The following is a 21,117-nucleotide window of genomic DNA, read 5'->3' as shown; positions in this document are numbered from 1 at the left end:
GGCGTCGCGGGCGTGACGTCAGGCGGGGGCGGTGCCGGCGCGGCGGGGACGGGAACGGGAAAAGGATCGGGATCGGGGCTGGGATTGGGATTGAGATCGGGATCGGGCAGAGCCGCCGCCGCGATGTCGGTGAACGCGGACCTGCGCAGGGAGCGCGCCGCCGCCACCTTCCAGCCCGAGCTGCTCACGCACATCCTGGACGGAGGCGCCGAGCGCACCCGCCGCCGCAAGGAGATCGGTGAGGGAGGGCCCGGGCCGTGGGACGGGAGAGACAGCCCCGGGCAGGGCGAGGAGGAGGGGAAGGATATGCGGGGTGGGAAGGGAGACCCCAGGGGGGATCTCCGGGGAGAAGGAGAGCGGGATACAGGGAGGGGGTGACCGGCTGGGGAGCCCCGGGGGAGGTGAGGAACAACGAAGTTGTCAGGGGGTCGTGGGGCGGGAGCGGGTGTGGAGGAGCTTTTGGGGAGAGGGGAGACCCCAAGGAGAGGGGAAGACTGTGAGGAGAGGGTTTGCAGGTGGAGGGTCAGCGTAAAGCGGGGTCTTTCTTTAAGGGTTAGAGCGGAACAGGAGCTGCGTTGTGTCCCTGTTCCCCCTCTTCTTCCCTTCCCAGAAAGGATTTAGGGTGGTCCTGACAGAGCAATGCCCTTTCACTTCACTGTTTCCCCTTCCTCGGGAGGGTCAGAGGTGGCTTCCCATGGGCATTTCCCATAGGCTCTGTCCCCTCCTTTTTCCTTCCTAGCACGCTCTTGCCCAACAGCACAAATGTCACCTGTTTGTCACCCGGCACGACCGTGGTTATGAGAGATTAATGAACTACTTCCAGTCTCTTCCCTGGCCTGGGACTGTCAGAGCCTGGTGTTTTGTAACTCCGGTGCCAGAGGGGGAGCACAGAAAGTCTGTGGTCTCTGGGCATCTTGGTTTCCAGCTGGCACAGTGGGAATAATAACTGTGCCCTTCTGCAGAAAGTTGTGTGGGGATCAGAGTTCACCAGGCTGCCTGAGTTTCTGACGCTATTTCTGAGGGACCTACCGGTCTTACATCACTGAGTTGCCCTCCTGCCAAGTCCAGAGTGCTTTGAACTGAAAATGGGGTTCATATGTGGAATGAGAGTGCCAGGAGTTGAACTCTCAAAGAGCTTTGACTTCTTCCTGATTTCTTTAACTTCTAATTTTATTTTCAGTTTTCTGATACCTCTGCCTTGAGGTACAGCAGGTAAAACGCTGGGTTGTTTCTCACCCACTGCTGAAGTTTGTGGACACTGAGCTTGTTTTCCTCTTCCTTTCTGTCCCCAGAGGCCTTAGTTCTAAATGACCCTGACTTCCAGCACGAGGATTTGAACTTCCTGTCCCGTAGCCAGCGCTATGAGCAAGCCATCAGGAAGAGCTCCTTGATGGTGATGAAGTTAAGGGAATATGGAATTGCAGATCCTGAAGAGATCTACTGGTTTAAAAGGTACCTAAAAAGATCCAGAGTGCTTCTTGTACGTACTATAATCATCACCAAGGATGTTAGAGTTGAGCTTTTCCCTAGGTGTGTTGCCTAAAGGAAGCTCAAGACCTCTATAAAAGCCCACTGAAGTCTGGCTTCAGTGAATTTCAGATGAAACCCTGAGTTCCTGAATGTTGTTTTTTCTTAGTTTTTTTTTCTATAGAAATGTAACATTAACAATTACACCCTATTTATTACATGTGGTCCAGAAACTGAAAAATGGAACTTGAAATCAGATTTTTTTTCCCAGAAGGAATTAAAAAATAATACTGAATTATTCAAATCTGGATAGATCTGATGAGTTTGCAGCTTCTAATGAAACTCTTAAAGCTGATTACTTCACTTTGCACTTAGACCTAATAAAGTCACGTTGCAAGAATACTTGAAAATGTTCCAAGATGGTTTATAAGCTCTTGTTTGTCACTGTCTGTTCTGTGTCCCTCCTCTAAGCTTCTGGTGCTACAGAGTTTCTTTTTGACCCAGAGGCTTTTTGTTGTATCTGACCTTTGGTTTATGTGATAGTACCTTGGATCAAGTTAATGAAAATAAGACTGTCTTTACATCTGAGTTTTCATTCCTTCCAGAGGGAATTAGAACTTAATTCCTGATTTTGATGTATTTCTCCCCCTAATTCTGTTAAACTCATTCTGATTTAATCAAACAGGAACTGATAACAGAGAGGTTACACAGACCTAGAAATCTGTCATGATCCCATGGATATATCCTCTGGCAAGTTAAATAATGAACCACAAGCCCCCTCTGACTAGTTTTGTAGAAAAGCTGTCATGAGCCTCAGGGCATGAATATTGGCACTAGGAAATTGAAATCATCTCGTCCACTGTGGTTTTACTCTCAGAGAAACTGGTCAGCACTGACCTGTGTCATGAAAGTTCTGGTGAAAGTAACATAAATGTTCTTTTGAAAATTGTCATTGGTGGACAGTGATAACAGGGAGCAAGTGCAGTGACAGTACTGGATTACTCAGCTGCTGCACAGCAAAAGTTAATGATTAAGTTTTTTCCTACACAGGTTTTATTGAAAGTGACAGGGAAGTTTCTTCTTCTTGTGTTTCTACAGAGAAAATTCAGCAAAGTCTATCCAGTCTACCAAATCTGGCAAATTTCAACAAATTTTCTGTCTTTTTGTAGCATTACTGACAATATTGTATGAAAATACACTTTTCTGAAGTAGTCAAATTGGAGATTCTCGTTTTGTTTTTCCATAAACTTGTTTCCAAACCAGCAAAGTCTTAATTTTAAATGAATGAAAGTGTAATATTTCATATAGATACCAAATAGTACCTCCATATCTTACATGATATGAATATTCAGATGTGACTAGTCAGAATTCATGGTCCAAAATCAACTGAAACAATGAAAAAGTCTTACTTTTTTCAGACTAAATCCTAATTGCAGTCATTCAGGATTTCAAAATATAATTGCAATTGCTGTAGACTGACAGTATTTGCCATTTTTTATTTATTTTATATAGCATATTTATTCTGTAATAACATGTAACAGAATGAAGAGCTGTGCATAAACTTCTTGCCTACAGGTGAAATGTGTTTGTTCTAAGAACTGCACACTGTTAATATTCTGATTGACTTCTTTACTATAATGTATGGTGTTGGCAAGGGAGGATGTGGGCTTGCTGCTGCTTAAAAAATGGAAGAAATTAAAGGATTATTTTTTCATCCTTTGATTTCGTTTGCATTTTAACATCTGTCCCCACTTTCCCACCTGTTGAGTGTCAAATATTTTTTTTAATTCTGTGAACTCCACGTAACTGACAAAATTATGTTTATTTCTGTCCCATATCCAAACATGCTAATTGGTGCTAACTGGAAGGGACTTCATTAGTGTAAAAACTGACCTAGAGAAACTGTCTGGGCTTATTAGTTTTTCCAAACTGAAAACTGAATGGATATGGTGTTGCAACACACCTCAAATGAAGTTTATGAAATAGATTGAAGTCCTTGATTCAGATGTCAAGTTGTATTTGTTGTGATTGACATTTCTATTTATGGAAGCTTAAGAAATTTTGTCAGTTATCCTCAAGTGGCAGGGACAGATTTACATATGCAATTTTAAAGAATTTTTTCCTATAGCTTTCCTAAGCTGCCAGAACATCTCTAGGTAGCTTGGCAAATGACTCACCAACTTTATAGCTTGATTTATGAGTAGGTGAGGAGAAATGCTGCTTCCTTCACTGCCCTGAAGATATACTTAAACAGTTGCTGCTGCTGCTGTGACATGTCCAAGTGAATGCTCCTCCTTCCTGTTTCCAAAGGGCTTTGTTTGACTCCAAACCATAAGAGGATCTATTATATATATATAAGAGGATCTATTATATATATATATCTATTATATATATTGTAATTGCTTCTCATGTAGTAATTCTTCTGTGTCCACACTGCAGTTGCTGCTGTGCTACCACTTTGAAGCCTATTCAGCCTAAAAATGTCAATATTTCAGATTTCATTTACAGTCTAACTGCAGCAAAATGTAAGTCAGCATGAAAAATGGGAAATGTTTCTGGTGTAATGCTCCAAAGCTCTTGGAAGAGAGCAAGCTGCTCAGTTTAATTCACCTTCAAGTGTAATTAGCCTTCATTGAGGAAAATGGTATTAAATGAAGACGAGAAAAACAGTTGGGAGAAACCAGCTCATAAAAGAAAAGAAGATCTGAGAGCTGCTGGTCATTGCATGAATGTGCACTTTCCCTGTTGGAATTTGTTCTTACATCTCTCAATTAGGACCTGGAGTAGCTTGGAGTAAATCAAAATAGAAAAACTGCACTATGGGCCCTACTTGCCACTGCTAAATTAATGTGGAGTGGATGAGTGTGACTTGATCTTATTTTGATACAGCTGGAATAGGGGTTGATTGCCATAGCATTTGTTAGCTCTGAAGCTCAGTTAGCACAGCCCAGACACAGCTCCTGCTCCTTCTCCACTGGGATGATCCTTCATGCTCATCCTTCAGAGAGTCACTTCAAGAACTGCACAAAGCACAAAAGTTTGTTCACAGACTTTAATTTAAAGTAAATGCCCCTGTTCTGTGACCCAGTTCTGCGGCCTGAGAATGGCTTTGCTGTTGTTCCTGTAGCTTTGGAGCCTCTGAAGACACAGACTTTGCTTCTGTTGTCCTCTGTGCACTGAGAGACAGTGACTCACCTGTCACATAAGAGCCTTTTGCTGTGTGGGTGGCACTGGTTGCTGCAAAACCTGTGAAGATCTGTATTGCCAAAGCCCGTATTACTACACTGCTGTCTCCCGTGAGTGGATTTGGAGCTGCAGCCTCATTGTGACACTGGTTGTTGTAGCAAGGCTGACCTCAGAGCAGTTGGTCATTGATCAGATGGTCACTGACACCATCAGTCTTGATGGAGCAGAGTATTTGAACAGTTGCACACTGCAGCCTTTGGAGAGCTGCCAATCCAGGTGCTGGGAATGTTGAAATTGTGATGGGAGGCAGTAAGAGTTCAGAGAAAGAAAGAGAAGGGAAGAAAACCTCTTGTCCCTCCCTTCACAGCTGGTACCTTTTCTGTTTGCCCTGTGTCTTGAGGAAAACAGGATTCTCTTTCATTGGCATTCAGGTTGTTAAAAGGCACTTTGAGAAAATCCTGAATCTTCAGTGTGGAGTAACAGAGATGAACAGTTTCTGTTGTAATTTAACTTTCAGCTTAGTTAATGCAAGAAGCAGTTAAAATGCTGCATGATTAGTTACTGAAACATCACGACCTTCTGACACAGGGGTGTTAAAGCATCCACTTGCAAAATGTCTGTTGTCTTCCTCGTGTCAGGGAAGGTGATAGTTAAGCATGAGATATCTGGCAGTGATTGAACTTACTCAAAAGCAGTGAAAGTTGCTGGCTTGACCTTTCAGAAGATTTTGGGGATTTTTTTCCTGGAGCTTTACCTTCAAAGAAGCAGTGTCTGACCTGATTTTTTCTGACAGCAAAGCATGGGCTTCACCTTTTTCTCAAGTTCTTTCAATGACTGCTGAAAATACGCAAAGAGCCATTCAAGCTCTTCCCAAGCTGCTGTGAAACTTTGTGTTTCAAAGTCAGCACTCATTTTCTCCTTGCAGATTTGTCCTTTTTGGGTGCTAGAAGTAGATACACAATAACTGTGCTGCAGGCAGAGGATGTGAAGGGTGCTGCTGTTGCTCTATGGGCTCTGGGCGTAAAAGAATAACCCACTTAGGAAACCACAAGAATGTTGAAAATTATTCTGCCTCACTGTCCTTGCAGGATTTTTAAGCCTTTGGTCAGCCTGAAAGCATCAGCTTTGTAAACATGTGCTGCTGTAGGCAATAGAATATTTTTTGGTGAAAGAACTGTCTGCCTCAATTCCAGGAGCTTGAGACACTGTACCTGCACTCACACCAGCTTAAAGCAAGTTAATACATTAATCACCAGCATTAGGTTACTTGATTACAATAGGTTTGTTCCTGGAAAAATCCATGGCTCATTCAGTCTTGTTCCATTTAAAACAGGCAACTTCAACTTGCTGTTCACTGTGCTTTGTCTCTCACTCTAAGGCTGGTTTTCAGAGTCTTTATAGGACCTGCTTTTGAATTATCAATTATTTACTCTCTGCGTGGTACAAAATGCCAATGACAAATGCTGCTTGAATTGACAAACCACGTGCAGAGCATTCCCTATGGTATTTATGCAGAGGGCTCATTTTTTTCCCTCCTCTGTCTTAGAGTTTAGATGGAAAAAGCATTTGTGTACATTAGATTGAAGATGAAGAAACTGTTCAAGCTGCAGAAGGGAAGATGTTTTAATTGAGAATGTACTTTGCCTGCCATCATGGCTTCTAAATAATTAGAGTTTTCGTTCATGAAATAACTCCTGTTTTGGTGAAGCACACCTAAAATGTCTGATTTTTCTTTCCATTCCCTCTAGTACTAGACTCTAATGGTAATTTTAATTGAAGGTGAGTCCTTGATCTCACAACTGATAGAAGCAGCTACAGGTAATACAGAGCTGTTCTGAAAAGAACTCAGTCACCCATGAAACCTTTAGATTTTTTTACATATTTCTTCTAGCTAATAATGCCCTAGCTCTAGGCTACCAGCAGCAGTGGGATTTATTCCCACCAAGCCTGAGAGCTGGGGGAGAAAATAATTTGGTTTTCATGTTCTTAGTTTTAAGTTCCTAATGAATCGTTGTAGAATAATGGTTTTTTTTCCAGTTACATAGCAACAGCAGAATTCAGGGTGAAGAAAATGCCTGGAAGAAACATCTATTTCCCTATTAACATTGCTTCTGATGCCTTCATATTAGGAAGTTACTTGTGGGACAAAAAAAAAAAAAGGTTGAATGAGGCAAAGAGATCCTTTATCTTATGCTCCAGTTGGAGAAAAGCCTTTCAGTTTCATAGTAACAGTAAAACTGAGATCCAGATCCCTCTATTTCTCTCCTGTAGAACATGCTTGGGCAATTTTCCTGAACCTTTTGGTCTCCACTTCAGCATGTTTCACAAAACCATAGAGACCCAAACGACTGCTGCTCAGAAGGAGAAGTGGCTGCCCCTGGTCCGTGGAGTCAAGATAATTGGCACCTACGCCCAAACCGAAATGGGACATGGTTAGTTCCCTTCAGGGATCAATGGGTAACCTCTTTGCTCTAACTCCAGTGGGTAAATTGGTAATGTTCCCTGGGTCAATTGGAAACGGGGAAAGGTAAAAGTCCTCAGTTAATGGGTGATGTTTCCTGCCCTGTAGCCAGGCAGCCGCCTCATTTCACATCCTGACAATCCCAGGGTTCCTTTTGGTCTTTTCCAGAATGCACCTCTTAGCTGATCACTGCATTGGTAGTTGTTTCCTTTGTTTTAAAATGAGGAGGTTGTTCTAAAGCCCTGAGAGTCTGAATTTCACTTGAACCAGTTGGAACGTGTCAGTGAGCAGTACTGTGGTTTTTATTTTTGCCTGATTTTGGGACATGTGTATGCCAGAGCTGTCAGTGCGTGGTTGGCCTGCAGAAACAGGTCAGGAGCATTCCTTTAGGAGCAGTGGAGCACAGTGAGATTGTGAGTTTTGGGTTGAAAGTCAAGGTATGCTTTGCCCCAGGCACTTTTCTTGAAGATGCTGCTCTATTGCAACTGTTCAGCTTCGTGGAAAGGTCTTGGTTACAAAGAAAAACATTTTATTCCTGCTGTTGTTGAAAGCAACTTTCACTGTTTCAAATGGAAAAACATTTAATGGATCAGAAAAGAGTCTTTTTGCCCAGAGTTACGGAATTGTGGCTGTCAAATACCAGCAAGAATAGTTTAACAAACCAAGGACTCCAGTGCTTGTGCTGGCATCTGAACTGGGAAAGCCTGAGGTGTACAAGTCTGGACACTGCTGGATGGCTGCCTGGTTGTTCAGTTACTGCTGCTGAAACATTTGTGGAAGACTCAATGGAAGAAGTCCTGTCCTTGCCCTGCTCAACAAACCCAGCTCAACACCTGAAGCTGAGTGATAACTGGATGGCAACATCAGTGCCTGCTGGCCTTGTTTGCTTTCTCACACCAGCTGCTTTAAATCAGTCACATCCACACTGCAGTGATTGGTTTTACATCCAATTTCACATTAGATCATTGCACTTTCTTGCCTGGTGATGGTTGACTTCCTGATCGTTCTCATGTTGTTTCATGGTTAAATTGGTATTTTAACTCTAAATAGAGCTAATACAGTAAAGTAAATATAAAGTAAATGTACTTTCTATGCTGAATAATTAAGATGCAAATGTTTGGCAAAACTGCTGTGAATGCTGAGTACCTGATTCTTCATCAGTGAAGCTGCTGCAGTAATTGTCACTGAGTTTTGCTTAATTTAATCATGATGTTTAGACACTGGTGATGGGGAAACAGACCTCTGCATTATTGAATTAAACCCTGGCCTGGATGGGTAGTTACTCAGTTTTATCTTGGTGACTACTGATGTGATAGCTTGTGTTGATTTGAACCTGTGCCATAGTGAAGAAGTCTTTAAAAAATCAGAGAAAGAAAAACCACAAATAACACAGATCTGGAAAAGAAACAAGAAGGAGCAGTGAAAATACTCTGCTATTTCTGTCTGGTTTATAACTACTACTCGTAAATAGGGATTTTTTTCTTTCACTCATTGACTGTCAGCTGTGTACTTCTCACCAGTACTGAACTCACTTAAAACCTGGTTTTCTTGGTAACCCATTAGTCCCCTGTTGGGGTTGGTGACTGTGCAGTCAGAAAGCTTAGAAAACCTTGCTGCTGGATTTATGAGATGGTTGCATTTATTTTTAGGAGTCTGAGAATATCAAACAACAAAACTGCAGTTCTTGGGAAGCCCTAAGGACAGAGCTAGTTTATATTAATGTGTGTTTAAAGAACACAAGGATGCATTGTTCCCACTTTGCTAAGAATGTCAGATGAGTTTGAGCCAAGCTCAGACCAGTGCTCTTTCCATAATGTATATCATTTAAATATATAGATATTCCTGTTGAAGTCAAATTTAATTTATTTAATATATAAATGAAGATGGAGGTACTGGTCCTCAGTCTGTCCCTGCTATTTTAATACCCAAAGCTGTCAATATTTAAAGATTTAATGATGATTTAATTCTTTATATTGAAACACTTGATAGACCACTTAATTACCTCACAGTAGTGTTTGTCAGAACTTGGAAAAAGAGTAATTCTAATGAAAAATGTTTAATTGGAGATAATTTGTGCTGATTTACAGATTGAAAAATGTTTGCTTTCTTGCCAAGTTGTTCATGTTCACGACTTTGACTTACACATGCAGAGCACTGTCCTTTTGAGACAGCTTTTAAAAATAGCAAAAGTTAAAGGGAGTTGATTTGGAATGCTATGTACACTAATTGTGTCTGATCTTTAATTTTAAAAAAATTGGAGCAAATAGGGCAGATAGTTAGTATTTGCTTTGTCTTAAAAGAAAAGGACAGTGAAGGCCTGCCTTGTTCAGCTGGATAAACTGGGACTTCCACCAGGTTCTACCTTCAAAACATAGCAAAAAAAAAAAGGTGGACTTCCTATGTTTGGGTGAAAGCACAGTGCATCCAGCCAGATTGCATCTCCAACAAACTGACTGCTTTAGCCCATTGAACTTAGGGATGCTCTGATGTCCAAACCAGAGTGAAGTCTGGTTCCTCTTTTGGTTTGGATTCATCCTTTTTTTTTAACCAATCATAGTGCATCAAAAATAGGAGAATGTTGCAGATGCACTTTATGTATGATTTCAAAGAAATGCATTGCAGCATGATTATTTCAAAGTGAGTGCAATTTCTCATTATTCAGGCCTGAGAAAAGGACAGTGCTCTGGCTCAAAAATACACTTGCTGAATTCTGATTGACACATGAATCATTTTTTTTTCTTTTTGTCTCTTCCTGAATCTCCACCATGAATCCTCATGCTTGCTTCCCTCCCATAACCATTCCCTTCACGCTCCCATCCCATGACAATTCTTCACAGCTTTGTTCACCGCGGACGGCCTGAACCTCTGGACCTTCACCTGGGCATGTTCCTCCCCACCCTTCTCACCCAGGCCACCCCAGAGCAGCAGGATCGCTTCTTCATGCCTGCCTGGAACCTGGAGATCATTGGCACTTATGCCCAGACTGAAATGGGCCATGGTACAGTACATTCAATAAATGCTCTTTCTAAGAATGCCTTTGTGCACAGAGGATTCCCATACCTGTGGGTGTATCCCACAGTTTTACACGTGCAGCTGTGGCTGTAGAAAGAAGTGGACAGCCTCTGGAATGGTTAATAGAGCATTATGCCATGTGCTGCTTTCCTTTCTTCCTCCTGAGGGAGGGTTTGATGCCTGTAATTCTAGAAATAGGCACCTGGGTGCTCCTTGTGCCATTCAAACCAGTATCATTACTGCCCATCGCTGGTGCTGTTGGTTTGTTGGCATCTGTTCATTTTACACTTGCTGTTCTTTCCAGTTTGAGTTCTGCTTTGCTCTAACTAATGTTCAGTGTGAAGACAAAAGGACAGAGCTTTGAGGCACTGAAAAAGATGCCCAAAAAATTAAGAGTTGCTTGTTCACCTGGGGACTGACCTTGGGTCAGAGAATATGAGGATTACTGGATTCCAATGCTTATGTTCTGTGGGGAGCTTTATTCTCCTTAATTTGCTCCCATGTGTTCTTTTTAACTGACCATGAAATGTGTTGGGTTTTTTTACTTCTCTGTGTCAAGTTGACTTTGTTTTTTGTTGCTATTCCTTTGCTTTCAAGCTTTGAAATGGATTTTGATAACTCCAGCAGTATTGTGATTGCAACACTTTCAATTCAAGTTTCAAAGGGAGGATATTATGCCTTGGCAAACTTTAATTTTGGCATCTGAGAGTTGCAGATGAGAATTATTTTCTAAAAATGAGCAGGATTCACCTTTGTGCTGAAGTGAAATGTAGAGACTGTGTGAAGCATAAAGTAACTGCAAGTCTGAGGAGAATCTCTTGGAACTAGTGAGGTTTGAAGATCATTTGCCTCCAAAGTAAGTCTGTGTTGAGCTGCCCGTGGAAGTCTGCCATTACCTCCATGTTTTGGGAACGTGGTTGCTGCAAGGTGATCTCCTTTTTCCCCTTGGAGTTCTTGTCCTGCCCTGTCAATCCAGACTCTCAGGAGTGTTCACAGCTTGTCCAGTTTAAGCTTGTCTGGTGATTTTGGAGGCTTATAAGGCATTCAGGGACAATGCCACTGCTCTGAGACAGGTGTGTTGGAAGATAAGAGTTTGGGGCAGAAGACAAGGACTGTTCCTGGAATTACCTCCATCTTTTTGCAGTCTGTTCATCTACCTGCATCAGTACCTGGCATACACGTGCCATTTCTTGCTGTCTTGGAGCTATGGAGGGTCTCGTTTGGGAGATCAGCTCCATCAAGTGAGGAGACTGTAGGCTTGATGAGGGAATGAAGATGTGTTGGGCACTGCTTATTTCATCTTGTGGCTGAGAAGTGTATGGCTTTATTTTGCAATTTAATCAGATTGCATTTTAGTGAAATTCAGGTGAGCATGTTCCTGTGGAACATTTTAACTGAGAAAGGGCTTCTGGTGTGTGATAGCAAAAAGGTGTCAGATTTGAGGTGCTTGGAAAATAGTCCTAGACCACTGGTGAAAAAAAGTCAGTATGTTTTCTGAAAATTTATTTCAGGTCCCAGAACATGGCCTGGCTCTCACTTGTTCTTCCTCAATTGGTTTTTACTGAGTTCTTCATATAACCTAAAAACAAAGTTAAAACTTAAACATTACTACTGGAGTTCCACTTTCCATTGTCCAGTTCTGTCCTTGTCTCTGTTTTGTGACTGACTTCCTGCCAAAACAATGTGTTTGCTTGTTTTCAGGGACTCATCTTCGGGGTCTGGAAACTACAGCCACTTATGACCCCTCAACGCAGGAGTTCATCCTCAACAGCCCCACTGTCACCTCCATTAAGTGGTGGCCAGGTGGACGTAAGTGTGTCTAAATCTGGAAGATGTATGGAAAAAACTTAGTGAGGCATTGTCTTGTGTATTGTATGTGCAGAGTGATGACTGAAAGTTGATCCAAAGAGCTGGCTGAAAGCCAGTCACTTGCACAACAAGCTACAGACTTATGAGAGCCCGCTAAACATTCTCTGTGTGCTCTGGACTGTTGCTCAGAATCATTCACACTGGGGATTTGGTGTAATTTTTGACTGCTTGTATCAAATTATGTATAGTTCCTTCAGCTTCACTGGCAGATGTGCTAAGGATTCGGTGTTGTACAGTCAAGAGAATTGTGTTGTGCAACTTCCATTGACTTGAGCAACACTTTGTCACAGAGCTGTACGATTGGGGTGACAACCAGGGTGGTAAATCTGGTTTTTTAGTGCATGATGAGATGAGGTTATCTCAGAGGAAAGGCTCTGTGTGTGTAAATGTGTGTGCCTGTTTTTGTGCTGACTCCCACTCCTGTTGCAGTTGGGAAGACATCAAACCATGCCATCGTTCTGGCTCAGCTCTACACCCAGGGCCAGTGCAAAGGGCTGCACGCCTTCATCGTCCCCATCCGGCAGCTGGGCACACACGAACCTTTGCCAGGTAAAAACTCACACTCAGGGAAGAGATTACATCTGTTTCTTTCTGACTATATACTGTGTCTTGGTAAAGTCCATGGCTTATTTCATTAGCTGATTTCAGTTAGTAGCTGGTAAATCACAGGGCTTAAATGAGTCTTTCTTATGTCCCCCCAGCCACCTCACTGGTAGGGCAGGTCCTTGACTTGGTGCAAGTGTTGCTCAGCAACAACTGAACCATCTTAGTGTTCTCAGCATTGTTCTTATCCTAAATCCAAAATACAGCACTGTACCACCCTCTGGGAAGATAATTCACTCTATCCCAGCCAAAACCAGGACACCACTTTTCCATCAAAGAGATAAAGGTCCTTCTTAACTCATAACACTGCCAAGACTTTCTATAAAATGAAACAATCTCCTTAGTGGAGAAGGCTTGAACTTGTGTGGTGTTTAGTTCCTATTTCTTAATGCAGTCTTTGTCTGTGGCAGGTATTACAGTGGGTGACATTGGCCCCAAATTTGGCTATGATGAAATGGATAATGGCTACCTGAAAATGGACAACTTCCGAATTCCTCGGGAAAACATGCTGATGAAATATGCCCAGGTAAAGCAGTGAGTTTCAGCATCTGCTCTTAGAAATGGACTCTGAATGCTCTTGTGAGGTTGAGTGCTGCACCAAAAGGGTTGTGGGTGGCTTGGAAGTGCTGCTTGATGAGTTTAGAGCGTGAACATGTAAAAGGAAGGAACCTTCACAAATCAACAGGTTGTATTTTTTTTGATCTTTTATTTATTGATAGGTTGAACCAGATGGCACCTATGTGAAACCAGTCAGTGACAAGCTGACCTATGGGACCATGGTGTTCATCAGGTCCCTCATTGTGGGTGACTCTGCTCGCTCTCTGTCCCGAGCCTGCACCATCGCCATCCGCTACAGTGCTGTCAGACACCAGTCTGAGCTGAAACCAGGGTGAGTGCAGGGAGACCCTGAGCAGCCTAAAGTGCTGAAGGAAAATTCTCAAGTACTGGGAGGAAGAGGGGCTGTGGTTGATGTTTTTTTTGGCAATTGGTGTGGTTTCAAAACACTGTTTGTCCTGGAAAGCACATAATCTTTCATTCTAGGAATGTCCTCCCCTGCCAGAGGCTTTTGCTGGATGGTCTTAGAGAGTCGAGCTTGATATGGGTGGAGAGCATACTTATAGTAGGAATAAATGGGATTTCTGCAGCAGTTTGCTACCACTGACATGCTAATTCATCTGTTTTCCTCTAGGGAACCAGAACCCCAGATCCTGGATTATCAGACCCAACAATACAAACTCTTTCCTCTCCTGGCGACAGCATATGCCTTCCATTTTGTGGGAGCTTACATCAAGGACACCTACCATCGGATCAGTGGGGACATCAGCACGGGGGACCTCAGTGAGCTGCCAGAGGTACTGTGCCCTCTGGAAACCAGAGGGGTGGTGGTTGAATTCATGAGAGGTTCCTTTATAGCATGGAAAAAGAGGCATTGATCCTTTTTGACTTACACTCATGGTTTGCCTTCTACTTCTGTAGTTTCAGAAGCCCCCAAGTCCAGGATGTGCTGGTGACATTTACTTGTTCTGTTCATTTAGCAGTTTATAAAAAGCAGGTAGTAATGCACAGTGAGAAATCTACTGGGAATATACTTTTCTAAAAGGTGCACTTCCAGGAATGATGGAGCATTGTTTGGGAGTTAAGACTTGTCTTGTTTGTGCTGTAGCTTCTTAATGGTTCTTCCAAGCGCCTAGGGTAGAACAGGTGTGTTGATCAAACTATCAGTACTATACTGAGGGGTTAGGGTTGTAAAATCTTAATTTCCTGTTAGGGTTTGTGACAATGGGCAGTTGAAAACAGTCTACATAAAATATGTAGGGGCAGAAGGAGTGGTGTACTTAATAGAAGTCTTCCCATGTACAAGGGTTTTCATATAAATATTTATCTCAGGAAAGAGTTCTTGCAGGAAAAGCAAGACCCTGTGGAACAGTGCAAGAATGGTGTTGACTCCACATTTTCCTGGGGTTTACAGTACTTGACATGTATGTGTGCAAGCTAAGACTGGAAAATAAACCTAAGGTGGCTTTGCTGTTGCCCCTCAGCTCCATGCCCTGACAGCAGGGCTGAAGGCATTCACCTCCTGGACTGCCAACGCCGGCATCGAGGAATGTCGGATGGCCTGTGGAGGGCATGGCTACTCCCGCTGCAGTGGCATTCCTGACATCTATGTCACCTTCACCCCATCCTGCACCTACGAGGGGGAAAACACAGTCATGATGCTGCAGACAGCCAGGTATGCTGGGAGCTTTGCAAAGAGGGGTTTCAAGCCTCTTGTTATATACCTTGTTGCTGAAGTTGATACCAAAAGGGTTAATTCAGTGTTTGCTGTGTGAACTTTGAGCAGAGAAACACTGTGTCTGTGTAACTTTGAGCAGAGGAACAAGGCCTGCAGAATCTGCTTTCCCAGCAAGGACAGTTGGAAGATAAGGGGGAGACATCTGGCTTAGGAATGCAGCTACAGCCAAAACAAGGACTGAATTTGAGAACTTGGGGAGGGTTTTATGGTTATGAGCAAATTATAATATGCATGTAGTGACTGTGTGTAAGCAACACACTTGTAAAATATCACATGCACACAAGGAGGAGTTATCCCACATGCAACCAGGCACCTGTAATAAATTATGCCCTTCTTAACACTAAATTGGTGTTAGGGAGGATTATCTGACAGGTTTGCAGTGAATTTGGTGACAAAGTGATGAGCAGAAGTGTCTGTATTACCACAAAACTGGTGTCATGTTCCCATTTTTGACAGAGAACTATATGCCTACAATTGTTCTTTGTGGCCTGAGCCTTGGTGAGATGACTTTTGTCCATTCAAACAACTCATGAGTAAGAATTGCCATCTGCTCTCTCTATTTTCAGGTTCCTTATTAAAAGCTACACCCAGGTGACCTCCGGCCAGCAGGTCACTGGCATGGTGTCCTACCTGAACGACCTCTCCAGGCAGCGCATCCAGCCCCAGCACGTGGCTGCCAGGACTGTCACCGTGAGGATCAACGACCCCACCAGCCTGGTAGAGGCCTACAAGTCCCGTGCTGCCCGGTGAGCTCACACTGACTGGGCTGAGCCAAGTAAAACTGGGTGTTTGGGGAGGTGGTGGTGATGCACTGCCCTGTTAATGATGGATTTTCAAGGTGTGGCTGGCAAAGCTTTGATCTGTGTGTTGCTTTCAGGAAGTGACACATTTTCCTGGGTTGGGGTCAGGGTTAAGTGCTTTGAGGTTGCAGGAGGCTGCTCATAGCCTGGTTACTCTGCTCCCCATTCCTTTGGGATGTATCTTTTTCTTATTTATGTGTAAAATACATTCAAACATACAAACACTAAACTGCTCAGAGGTCTCTCTGGAGAGAAACAATCCTGATATTAAAGTTTGCTGTGAAGGAAGTGTGAGAGTAGAACAGACACCTACTTGTGAGTAGATATTGAAGCACCACATGGGTGCTGTCAGAAGTCCTCTTACCCCTTTGTAGCTGTGCTGTAGCTGCAGCAGGGATGTTTGGTGTTTTAGAGGCACAGTTTGTCACTCCAGCCAATGTCTTCACTCACAGCACATGAGAAGAATTCTGAGCTCATGTGCCATGACTGAAATGTGCATGAATTCAGTGTATGTCACCTTGTTAATTTGGTGTTACTGTGTAAATTTTTCTTCCTTATATGAAACAGCCTTGTAGAGTCTGCAGCAAAGAATTTACAAGCTGAGCTGAACCACAGAAGAAGCAAGGAGGATGCCTGGAACAGGACTTCTGTTGACCTTGTGCGGGCATCAGAGGTCAGTGATATGCCTGCTAAAAAAAACACGCAGTCAGAGCTCCTCATCTCTCTGTGACCTGACTTTCTCTGTTTCCTGCAGGCCCACTGTCACTATGTGATAGTGAAGCTGTTCACAGCCAAGCTGGCTGAGGTCAGTGATGCTGCTGTCTGTGCTGTCCTGACCAACCTGTGCCTCCTGTACGCCCTGTACGGCATCAGCAGGAACTCAGGCGATTTCCTGCAGGTTGGTGTCTTCCTCCAGTACTTTAAATCTCTAAAGCCAGGTTCACTGTTTGCAAAGGTGCTTTAAATGCCAAGCTGTATGGATATTTTAGGTGTAAGTTCTTTGCTGTTGGCTGCCAGAAGGTCATTAGCAGTGCAGGTCTGTTGGAAGGCTCTTGTCAGGTTTCCCTTGTGATAAATGGAAATCAAGCAAGTGCCAAGGTTTAGCTGAAATGGTTTTCACTTGGTGATCAGCTGCTCTGTGTTAAAAACCAAGGAATTAATAAAGGAGATGCGGTTAGACACACTCCACAACCTCTGTCCCTCAAAGGAGATCTTGTGCTCCAAATCCTAACCCTTCCTTCAACGAATGGGTTTAAATTGTCAGGTGTTGCTTTTCTTCTCTTCATTCTGTCAGTTTGAGAATGCATTTGTGCAGCAGTGTTTTGTTTGCTCTTCAGGCAGACGTGGTATGTTTCGTCTTCCCATTTTCCTCTTTGCTGCTTACTAAAAATTTCCCTGAGACCAGGCACAATTTAATATACATATATGCATATTCTCTAAGAAAACTCGTTGCTGCAGTTAACTTAGAGGCACTCACAGAGTCTCCCATCCAGGATTAAATAGCTGGGCACTATGGTGGGCTGTGCTGGCATCTCCTTTTCCTCATGCACTGTCGCAAATTGCCAATTTAATTACTCAGTGAAGAAAAAAGAATGTTACTGTTTTATGAACTGCTTCATTTTTGTGTGAGGGAAAGCTGACCTGTGTGAGACCATGGGGAAAGGAAATGTGACTTGTGTAATCCTTTTCTTTCCCTCTCAAGGCTGGTATCTTGACCAGTGCCCAAATCACCCAAGTGAACCAACATGTGAAGGAACTCCTGGCTGTGATTCGCCCCAATGCAGTGGCACTGGTGGACTCCTTTGACTTCCATGATGTCCATCTGGGGTCTGTGCTTGGCCGCTACGACGGCAACGTCTACGAGAACATGTTTGAGTGGGCAAAGAAATCCCCCCTGAACAAAACACAGGTAAAGAAACCTTATTTCTTCCTCTTTCCTGGGTTCCTCTCTTCTCTGGGTACCTCTTTGTCACATGTACCCAGAGAAATAATTCAATTTAGGGTTATTAATTACGCTGCAGTGATGTCAGCAGGGAATTGAGGAAGGAGGGAGAAAAGTCACAAGTAGTAATGGACCAAAACTAGCAACCTACTTTCAGTTTGCTCCCTGTAGTTAGTCTCCCAGTAATGAATCTTGTATTCATCCCTGTGGGATATCTTGAGCTTCTCAGTTAAGGGAGGAAATGGTGCACTCCACAGAGAAATAATTGAATAATGTCATTGAATTTAAAAGCAATTAACACTTGCCTTTAATTCTGCTTAGTGACAGTCGCTGTGGAAGCCTTCCCTATTTTGTGACAAATCTTCCAGTCTTCAGGCAGTAGCAGTGAGTGCAGAAGAAAATTAATTGCTCCTCTGTAGTATGTAGGTGCCAGGTGTTGTACATCTGGCCTAGGATTGGAGCTGTAGCTGAACTAAAATAAACTGAAGTGTCCCTGCTCCATCAGCCAGAATGGTAAATCCTGCCTTGTGGAGCCTTTATGTGATAAGGGCAGACTCTATCACCTACAATGGGCTGCCAGAGACTGCAGCTGGAGTTAAATTCCACCACAACTTGCTCAGTATTTTGTACTTCCGAAGTCAGTGGGGTTTAGGAGCTTCTTTGCAGCCCCCTTAGGAGATCTCAACCAGTTTTCTGCTAATTAAAATGCCAAATAATTTTATGGATATAAATTTTGCATTATTTTCTTAGAAGAAAGCTAGTGGGTATGCTGTGCTGTTTTTTATATTTTGATGCTTTGTATCATGTAGACACTCAAATATAGGAGTTTTCTGGCTGTTCTTAAATCTCTAAAATGCCTCAGGTTCAAATTTCCTTAGTGTACAAACACTAAGATATGCAAGATATGAGGAGGTAAAACTCAAAGATCAAACCTGACTTTGTAACCACTGTCTTGTCTTGCAGGTTCATGAATCTTTCCACAAGCACCTGAAGCCAATGCAAGCCAAACTGTGAAGCCTGCAGGTTTTCTAAAATGCACTCTTGTCCTGCCCTGAAAATTGGGTGTTTGCATCCTTCCTTCAGGCACCTAAATCAAACCTTTGAATCCTGTAGCTGTAGGACAGTGAATAATTGTAGCCTTTCTTTCCTCTTTTGTAAATGGAGGAGGTGTTTGGGGAGAGTGCGTAGGGATTGATGCCTGTTTTTAAAGTGCAATTATAATGGTAAAATTAACCTTTTAAAAATCTGGGAAAGCTTTATGGATTTATACAAGGATTGCTTTTGTGAAGCTGCTAACTAGAGAGAAGTTCCTGTCAACTGGAACGGTGGCAGGACTTTACTAGGACACAGTTGACAGCCCTCAGGCAGTAGCTTCTGGTGAGCAGTTATGTCCTCCCCTCAAAAAAACCATCAATGTCTTGATTGTTTATTTTTTTTTTTAAGATTAGCACCACCTCTCTCCTCATTTGGCAAATATTTGTGCTGTGTGAAGCCTCCTGCAGAGCTCTGCATGTGGAACTGTTTTCCTGATCTGGGAAGTAAATACCCATCCTTCTCTGGAGCTCTGCTTCAGGCATCTTTCCAGAAGAAATCCTCATGTTTCCTTTGTTTTCCTTCTTTCACTGCCCTGCAGAAACTCCTTTTCCCTGTGTGCCATCCCCAGCTCTTGGTTAATAGGAGGTCAAAGGAGAACATAGTGATGCTGCTCTGAGGATAAAAACCAACCCATAGGAATCAGCTGGGTGCTGATAACAGATGTTCTGCCCCTCTTTTCACTCGTAGTATTTTCTAGCACTATCTCAAAGCACTTTAAAAATGTTATTTACATTGATTTGGTGGGAAAAAAACCACATGTAGTGGTGAAAACTGCAAATTTGACCTGGAATGATGAAGCCAGTGTTGGAGGGCAGAAATCAGTTGACCAACATCCTCAGGTCTTCTGATTTTTCTGAGATGTTGTCCTGGTTTTTAAAGGCATTTGTCAAGAAAATGACAATCCCAAGTGAAGTGTCAAGATTTTTTTTTTTTTTCCTACCCATGCATTTCCAAGGAGCTTTCTCTGATTTGCTTAATTTTTGTTTTGATATCGACTTGGGCCTTGCACGGTGCTGTCTGACTGCACAGGAAGGATTTAGCTTGGAAGAGAACGTCCTGCTGCCCAGGGAAATCGGTGCAACAACTACAACCAAGCAAAATCATTGCTGCTTTTCCACACCAGTAACTCTGTCCAATAACCATAAAAACTCTTCACACCAGAGAAGGGCAACTCTGAGCTTAAAATGGTAAAAAAGCTGCAGCATAAACCCAAATCCTGCAGTTCTGAGGCAACACCTGAGAAGCTGCATCTCTGCAGCTTTGGTCCTCTGTTAGTCTCTAATTTTGGACCCGTTTTCTGGCACTAACCATGATCAGACACAACGTTTGGCTCCATGTGCAGTAGCTGAACAGGAAGAAATGTTTAATTTTGAATAAACTAATCAAACTTGCCTTTTGGCTGCTGAGTGTTTCAGGTCCTGTGGAAATTCAGAATGCCAAAGGAGGCTGAGGGCTCTGCCTTCCCTGTGCCCAGTGGAACAGGCTGCTGGCCTGGGGAGGGAGGGTGGAGGAGCAGGTTAAAAATATGCTCATGAGAACAGCACTAGCTATGTACAGATCTAATAAATTACAATAACGTGTTTTCAGAAAAAATGTCTTTCTTTTCACGCATTGCCATCAGTGGACCTGATGTACATGGGGGAGGTAGAATGAAGTGTTCAGAACACCTTAAATTAGCAGGATTTTGGTGCTTTGTGTAGTGTGACCTGCCTGGCTTTGCTGTGCAGTGTTGTAGGGCAGCCAGGCTGCTCCCGTGACAATCCCTGTGCCATCCCACAGTGACAGGGGAAATGCAGCTGGCAGAGAGCAGAGCTGGCTGTGCCATGTGCTCCGTGTCACTGCAGCTCCAAACCCAGCAAAAGGGGCAGCAGCAGCCTTAATCCATAAAAGTTATTTTACATTTTCTGAGTAGATGTGTTGGGAAACACTGTCCTTCCTTGCTGTTGGTGAGCATTTTGTGCTCTTTGTCATCTTGCTGCTGGTGCTGGCAATACCCAAATATCACAGCCTTTACTTTGTCTCAGGCTCAGCAAAGTGTTTAAATCCTGCCCTGCAGCCTCATCCAGCTTCTGGCAACACAATGGTGTCATTTCCACAGCGTTCAGCTCTCCCGCTGGTGTAGGAGTGATTTCAGTGTCAAGCAATGCCATCAAGCAGTGACACTGCTCTCGCAGAGTCCTGAAAGGAGGACTCTGTGATCGTCTGACTCCTAAAAGTGCCACCTTTTGGGAAAGGCTTTACACGGAACCCGCGTTCCCAGGAGCACATGCAGTGAAAGCCACTGGAGGATGGGTCTGTGGGTTATAAGATAACAGGTGATTCCCCTGTTAGGGATTTTGGGGAACTCGAGGGCAAACAAGGAAAAGCAGGGCTGGCTTGTACTCTGCTG

At 43.3% G+C, this 21,117-nt stretch overlaps 1 protein-coding gene across 2 annotated transcripts; it reads left to right on the top strand.

The window, feature by feature from the left end:
* Positions 1 to 28: 28 nt before the first annotated feature.
* On the top strand, positions 29 to 20,120 carry ACOX1 (acyl-CoA oxidase 1). 2 transcript variants are annotated; one of them, XM_085077802.1, is made up of 14 exons: positions 29 to 238; positions 1,293 to 1,452; positions 6,925 to 7,085; positions 11,828 to 11,935; positions 12,425 to 12,544; positions 13,009 to 13,124; positions 13,318 to 13,487; positions 13,788 to 13,950; positions 14,638 to 14,828; positions 15,458 to 15,637; positions 16,259 to 16,364; positions 16,446 to 16,589; positions 17,394 to 17,600; positions 18,597 to 20,120. In XM_085077802.1, the coding sequence occupies exons 1-14, from the start codon at positions 124 to 126 to the stop codon at positions 18,645 to 18,647; spliced, it is 1,992 nt and encodes a 663-aa protein (XP_084933928.1). In that variant the 5' UTR covers positions 29 to 123; the 3' UTR covers positions 18,648 to 20,120. The 2 variants fall into 2 exon arrangements, with proteins under 2 accessions (XP_084933928.1, XP_084933927.1); XM_085077801.1 differs by lacking the exon at positions 6,925 to 7,085 and adding an exon at positions 9,952 to 10,112 and having other exon boundaries at positions 30 to 238.
* Positions 20,121 to 21,117: the final 997 nt, after the last annotated feature.

Source organism: Lichenostomus cassidix, chromosome 18 (genome assembly GCF_008360975.1).
Source record: "Lichenostomus cassidix isolate B80296 chromosome 18, HeHo_3.0, whole genome shotgun sequence".
Taxonomy (NCBI): Eukaryota; Metazoa; Chordata; class Aves; order Passeriformes; family Meliphagidae; genus Lichenostomus; species Lichenostomus cassidix.
This window is presented reverse-complemented; position numbering and strand designations above follow the sequence as displayed.